Source organism: Malus domestica, chromosome 11, assembly GCF_042453785.1.
Source record: "Malus domestica chromosome 11, GDT2T_hap1".
NCBI lineage: Eukaryota > Viridiplantae > Streptophyta > Magnoliopsida > Rosales > Rosaceae > Malus > Malus domestica.
The window spans coordinates 13,971,731-13,979,168 of NC_091671.1; the positions used below are offsets into that span (position 1 = coordinate 13,971,731).

General features: G+C 33.8%; 1 protein-coding gene across 1 annotated transcript; it reads left to right on the forward strand.

Annotated features, from left to right (window-relative positions):
- Window positions 1–606: 606 nt before the first annotated feature.
- LOC103448027 (serine carboxypeptidase-like 51) lies at window positions 607–7,233 on the forward strand. The gene is made up of 12 exons (XM_029088607.2): window positions 607–855; window positions 966–1,060; window positions 1,160–1,267; window positions 1,363–1,603; window positions 1,713–1,756; window positions 2,018–2,191; window positions 2,311–2,510; window positions 2,680–2,749; window positions 3,184–3,234; window positions 3,827–3,879; window positions 3,985–4,117; window positions 6,779–7,233. Exons 1-12 carry the CDS (start codon window positions 717–719, stop codon window positions 6,857–6,859), a joined length of 1,389 nt encoding a protein of 462 aa, XP_028944440.1. The 5' UTR covers window positions 607–716; the 3' UTR covers window positions 6,860–7,233.
- Window positions 7,234–7,438: the final 205 nt, after the last annotated feature.

Genomic DNA, 7,438 nt, shown 5'->3' on the forward strand with positions numbered 1-7,438 from the left:
TGAGCTGCCTTGAAAATTGGATGGAACCTAATCTAATCAAACAAACCCAAAATTTGCAATCACCATGGTCGTAATCCAATATTAGACGATATGATATGCATAGAATGATATGCAGAGTAATCAAACCTAGTCAGGATTTCAAGAGTCAAGGAATTTCAATTCATAGAGTGCAAAATTTCATTTCCTCTACATTTCTGTTCCTTTGCAGAAGATAGCAAGATATTATGAGGGCATGTGCAAATGAACTCCGAAGAAAAATTTTAGATTCAAAGAGAGAGATAGATTTAGGGCATTGGTCAAATGCCATAAAAACAGTTCTATGATGCCTAAAAAGTGCCATCATGTCGTTTATTAGGGATGAAGAGAGAGAGAGAGAGAGAGACGGTGGCAGTTGGTGGAGAAGCCGTGGCAGTCGATGTAGAAGGCGAGAAGAGATGAAACCAAAGAGGGAGAAGCAAGACGGAGGGAGAAACGGGATAGGGGCTGAAATGTCTTTTTATAGAAAAATAAACATGTTATATAATATAAATAAATTTACTTAAATTTATTTTCTGTTGGACAAAGACAAGGTAAGCTTTTTGTTGCTAATATTAATCCTCAGCAGTCTCTGTACATAAAAAAATCTCCTTTTACTTCATGCCTTATTTCCCAGCAAGTTAAGAAGTTGCTCTCTCTGTCTCTGTCTCTCTCTCTCTCCAGTATTTGCTCTCCCAACAATGGAAAAGCTTTCTGTAATACTTTCCGTCTCTCTTCTCCTTTTTGTACCACTTTTTCATGGAGGAACTGCAAAAACAGCGGCTGCTGCAGGAACCATAGATGGATCAGAGGAGTGGGGCTATGTTGAAGTCAGACCCAGTAAGCAATTCACTCACACGCACAATATATATATGTTCTTTCTGTATTGAAGCCAGAAATGTTAATTTTAATGTTCATGGAATTTTTGTTTTGGTATTGTTTTTAAACAGAAGCCCACATGTTCTGGTGGCTCTACAGAAGTCCCAACAGAGTTGAGGATCCCTCCAAGCCATGGCCAACCATTCTCTGGCTTCAGGGTGGACCTGTGAGTATTACCAAACTATATCAAATCAAATAATATGAACAACCCTTTTTTTTTTTTTTTTGAACATTGTTTTCATTGATTACTTTTTCAAAAAAATAGGGAGGTTCAGGAGTGGGGATTGGGAATTTTCAAGAGATTGGACCATTGGACACAAATTTGAACCCAAGAAACTCAACCTGGTTGCAAAAAGCAGATCTTTTATTTGTTGTAAGTTCATACAAAACTTCCAACTCTGTTTCCTTCTTTTGAGTTTTATTAATTATATGAATTTAAATTTCTTCTGATTTTTTTGGATAATTTAGGACAACCCTGTTGGGACTGGATACAGTTTTGTGGAAGACACATCTCTGTTTGTGAAAAATGATTTGGAGGCAGCTGCTGATTTGACAACATTGCTGGTGGAGCTTTTCAACAGAAATGAGAGCCTCCAAAAGAGTCCTTTGTTCATTGTGGCAGAGTCCTATGGAGGCAAGTTTGCAGTCACTCTTGGACTTTCAGCTCTCAAAGCCATTCAACAAGGAAAGCTAAAACTTAGACTTGGAGGTAATCAAATTAATTTAATCAGTTTGTAATTATTAATTGGTCTAATTAAAAATACCAACATCTTAAAATGTATATTTTTTTCCTTTGAATTATTTGGTTGATTTTGTAGGAGTGGCATTGGGAGACAGTTGGATCTCTCCGGAAGATTTTGTGGTAAGTTACCATACTTCTAACTGCTGTTGACCCACTAATTTTACTTCCCTGCATTATATTGTCTTTTAAATACAACCATATTGGGCGTAGATAGGGTTCTTCGATTTAAGTCACATAATGGGAATCAATTTGTATTAAACTCGTCATTCATGGAAGTCAAACTCTAAAATTTTATTAAAAGATTATATAGTGGTATTGACAAATTTCCGTTAATGTGTAATTACATTCAGTTATCGATAATTTATTTTTGTACACTTGCAGCTTTCTTGGGGTCCTCTGCTCAAAGACGTGTCAAGGCTTGACGACAAGGGATTACAGGAATCAAATAATGTGGCTCAAAGAATTAAGCAACAGATTCAGGATGGTCAGTTAGTGGACGCAACCAATTCATGGAGGGAGCTTGAGCAAGTCATCATGTCTAGCAGCAATGCTGTGGTAAATTTTTTAAATTTTAATTTAATTTTCATATTAATTTACTATTATTTGTGACTGAAACTCAATTAAAACTCACATTTTCTGATTTCATTTACATATTGGATTCGTGACATTTGCAGGATTTCTATAATTTTCTGTTGGATTCAGGAATGGATCCAGTTTCATCCTTGGCATCAATTCGCTATAACCAAGGAATCGAAAAATATTCAATATACCTAACTTCTTTAAGGTCTTCAGCAGGTGGCGGTAAAGGTGATCTTGGTTCTTTGTTAAATGGTGTCATTAAAAAGAAGCTTGAGATAATCCCAGATAATGTGACGTGAGTATATATACTCTTTTCACCATGTTTTGTTTTAAATACATTATCAGTTGAAAATAGAATCATTTTTTTGCAACGCCAACAACAGTTCTCTTTTAGTTTTTACGGTTAAAAATGCTTGGCAAATATGATGTAATCCAAGAATGGTGTATATTTTTTGGGTTTGCAGATGGGGAGGGCAGTCTCATAACGTCTTCCCAGCCATGGCAGGCGATTTTATGAACCCAAGGATTCATGAGGTAATAATTTTTCTAATCCAGAAGAGCGGAACTATAATATAGCCATAAAGTGTACGCTTGCATTATATTACAAGATAGTTGCAGTGTACACTTCAATTAAAAGTTTAGGAAGCTTAGGAGTGGATGAGATTAGGAGACAAGTCGTGAAAACTAAGAAAATGTTACCAAAATCTAACAAAATTGGCTAGAACGATGTGTTTTCTCTCTACACCTAAAGTTCGAGTTAATTTTGTCTTGTAGGAATCGAATAGAGAAATCAAAGTCTCTTCTTCCAATTATTCTTTTTTATTAGATAACCTTTTCCTAATTGAGTATTTTATCTGCAAGGAAATCGAATTTTTGATTGCTCTACTATATTTCTTATTTGTCTTGAAAGAATCTTATGTTGTGCCAACTTTTAATTTTCCTTTGATTTCCCTTTTCTCTTCACATAGGTTGATGAACTCCTTGCTAAAGGGGTCAATGTCACAATATACAATGGGCAAGTAAGTTTTTCTCAACGTTGCTTTCATTTTAAGCAGCAATATCCAACAGTTTTATATTATTAAAAAAAATTAGGACTAGCGAATAGAAAACTGATGGATCCGTTCTAGAATTAAGATATGTGTTAGCGATATTAATTGTGCATTCCACAATAATTAAAAAAAATTGCTACATTCTGCTGGTATTTATTGGATGACTTAGTTTGTTTAGCTGGTTGTAAACTTTTTCTCCCATCGTTATTGCATATGCTTGACTAACATAGCAGTAGTAGTGTAGTACAAGTCCTTTCTCTCACCTTCAGCGGCCCGCAGACCCTAGGTCTCTCTTGTTGACTTTGTAGTGTATATTTCCTTCAATCAAGGGAGATTGTTTCTTAGTTATTTCCACTTAAAGGCTTGTGTTGTAATCTCGTTCTTCAATAATGAAAAATACACTTTCTTCATTTTTCCACAGTATTTCTCTTCTCTTATCAAATTTTTACACCGAAAACAAATATTACCAGCTATTTAAAGTTAATTATAATTAAGAATTGGATGCTATTGGATTTGTGCAAACTAGCTAGTTTTGACATGACTTGGTTGGTAAATGTTGTAGGTTGATCTCATATGTGCAACCAAGGGGACTGAAGCATGGGTTGAAAAGCTCAAGTATATTCACACACACTCTCTCTCTCTCTCTCTCTCTCTCTCTCTCTCTCTCTCTCTCTCTCTCTCTCTCATGTGGGTGGTGATTTTTTCCATTTTGTTGTTCAGTTGGGAAGGACTCCCACATTTCTTGAACAAGAGTAGAACCCCTCTTTATTGTGGCCAAGAAGGAATTACAAGAGGGTTCACCAGGTCGCACAAAAACCTGCACTTTTATTGGATTCTTGGAGCAGGACATTTTGTAAGTCAAAACTTTCCTCCATCAGCACATAGTAATTATTACTTCTTTTGTAATGTCTTATCAGTGTCATGTCTTATCACCTCTACCTATTATGACCTTGATAACAATTACATCAATTTACATTATTCGAATGCACCTTCATGTAACTATTTGTGTCGGTAAAACAAAAATATTTGAACAAAAAGTTACAAGTATTTTTATTTTATTAGCACGAGACATCATTATGATAGTGTACTTATGTCATGTAAGTCTTTCTAGATAACATCATAGTCACACTTGCAAAATTTAAGAATATGAAAGAAAATATACAAAGAAATCAACATCACTATTTGGGGAGGGTGACACTGCTTTTGCGATGCATTCATGCAAGTGCAAATAATGCTATAAGCCAATACATTATTGGCATATTAAAAATGTAATTCTAAGGCCATAATTAAGATGTCATCTTGGTAATTATGTCATGGTTTTGGATAAAGTTGAGTGAAAAATCTGTATATGCTAAAACATTTGTTTAAAACAATAATATTCTCTCTAATGAAAGCTTATTAAGTGTACAAATGCAACAACTCATTTGACCATTTTCTTTAAGCATTTGAGTGTAACCCCTAGCTGTATGCTGGTCTACCAGTTTTTTGGATTAATCTGTTTTCAAATCTTAATTATAGGGGAGTGATTCCTACCTTTTTTTTTCCCACCTTTTGCACACGATTGCTAAATGTGGACTTTTAATTCTTTTAATTAGTCCAGTCTAATGACATAATGGTGTGCATAAATTATTTTCTTAATTATAAATATGGTCTAAAAGTCACTTAAAAATTTACAAAATTTTGAAAGTAAATAATTGCATAGAGAGACTTTCATCGTTCACTATTATTTTGACTACTATTCGGAGCACATTTTGCAATTTCAACTTGGGAGAAAGAGATTCTAAGATGAAATCACTTGGGATTGGATGATGGAGACAGAACGTGCTAAATGCAGTTCTCTTTAAACAAGCTGGCCATAGCTTGGATTGGATCAGCTTGTACGTTGGATGCTTCCATGACGAGAGTGATAAGTTATCACAAACATGCAATGACAAGCCAAAAGAAAGAAAATAGTACCAAAAAAGCAAACATAAATGATCCCCCTTATTTTTTTATTAAGATTATCTCCAAGCTTTGGATTAAAACCTAAAACTTAGGTTTAAAACTAACCCAAATCTTTTTCAGTGGTTTGACTCAAATAAGTTTGGGGTTAAAATCTAAAATTTGGATAAATTTAACCCATAATTTAGGTCAAGGTTAAAAGGTTGGGCCACCAAAATTTAGGTTTTAGAAGTATTGGAGCAAAAAAAAACTATTTCTAGGTTAAAACCTAAAGTTTTAGGTTTTAACCCCAGAATTGGAGATGGTCTAAAGAAAAACAAACCCATGTAATGATCACATGTTTTGTTACATTATATAATTGTTTGAGGTATTTGTCGATTTCTTTCCGAACTTGTAAGAAGTTGCTAATCCGCCCTCCCCCCCTCCCCCCTTTTTCTCCTTTCCCAAAATTTTTATAATTAGCTAATTTCCCTCCTAACGTTAGATTTTAGAATCACATGTCAAATGTTTATCCCTAATGTCAATAGCATATTTTTTTTTTCTTCTTCTTTTTCTCTTCCACTAGTTGACTATTTTTGTTTGAATTAGTCATGTTAGTCCAATTAGCAGCTATAAATATTGGCCATGCCAATTTACCAAGCGAAATTACTTTTTTGCCCTCATACAGTTGCTGTGTGATGTCCTTTGACCAAAATGGATCGAAAATTGGATGAAGATTTCAAAATTTAACACCATGGGAAAACTGGCTATTTATACAGGTTCAGGGAATAACCAGTTTAAATTAAAGTCTAGAGAGAAATTAACAACTCTATACAAATTCAAATAAGAAATCAGCAAATAAGTCTAATTGTTATGATCATTTGTTTGATTATTATTTATCTCATCATACGATAAAACATATATAAGATTTTTAGTAGTATTTATGAAGAAATACATGCATAGAACATGGAAAAATTAAAGCTGTAATTTTTCGTTATCTCATTTAAATAATTTAATTGCAAGAATTTCAAAACAAAAGAAGGGTTTTGGCTTTCAATTGTTTATGGTACATAAGCTGTTCTTGGTCATTGGTTGATACGTATAACACACTACAAACTTTACGAATATGATGAAACTTATGTACGACTAATCCTAACATGATTTAGGGTTAAACAAAAATATACAGAGTCCTAGGTATTGTTTGTTTCAAGTCACGCTTTTGGTATATCTTTCGTTGCATCGCATGCATATGACGTGACAATTACCTGATACATATTGATTATAGTAGAAGTAATCTATATATGTATGTATGTATTACTACTGACAGTCCATGAAATAATAGAAGTCTGACCGGTCAGTATGTATATAGTAAACACTCATGTGCACGACAAAGCTGACAAAGTCTAACGAACTCAGAAACCTTTTCGATTCTAAATATTTTATAAAAAAATACACACAAATGTTATTATAAATTTTATATAATATATATGAACAATAATTTGATGCTTAAGTTCCATTTTTAATTTGAAAGTACCTAATTAAATTTCTTTTTTGTATATTTACCAACTTCAATGATATTTTACTTAATTTACAGGTACCTGTGGATCAGCCATGCATTGCATTGAACATGGTGGCCGACATCACGCAATCACCTGCTCCTGCTGCTTCTACGTAGAAAACGAAACACGTAATAATATCAATGGCAGACAGACACTGTGTACAAGAAAAGACAGACTGCAGGCACACTACTACAGCAAATAAGCAAACAAAAGAAAAATGATTGATGGGGAGAGGACTCTGAGTACAAAGAGACGAGTCAACAAGCAAACCAATAACCACGTGGGACACAAACATGCAATGAGGGGAAAAGCTGCGGACTCTGCAGGGTAGATAGTTTTACTTTTAGTAAGAAACCTGGATTGTCTGTCATCTTCCATCCTATCCCTTTTTCATCTTCTTTTATTTTTATGATTGCCGTTAAGTTAAGTTAACATTTTATATTCTCATTATTTTTTGTCTTATTATTTTTATAAAAAATCATTAAAAATATTAACGTGGCTTAATCGTGACAACAGAAATAAGAGGGAATGGGAAGGACAGACAATCCAGTTCCTTTCGTAAGAGGCTGCTGCAATTTTTATATTTAATTTTCATTCTTCAATCTTCAATTGGTATATGGTCGAACATTTCTATTATTAGTTCGGTGTTTTGTTTTTTTAACTAAGAATAGTTGTTTGATCACAAACAGATGTGT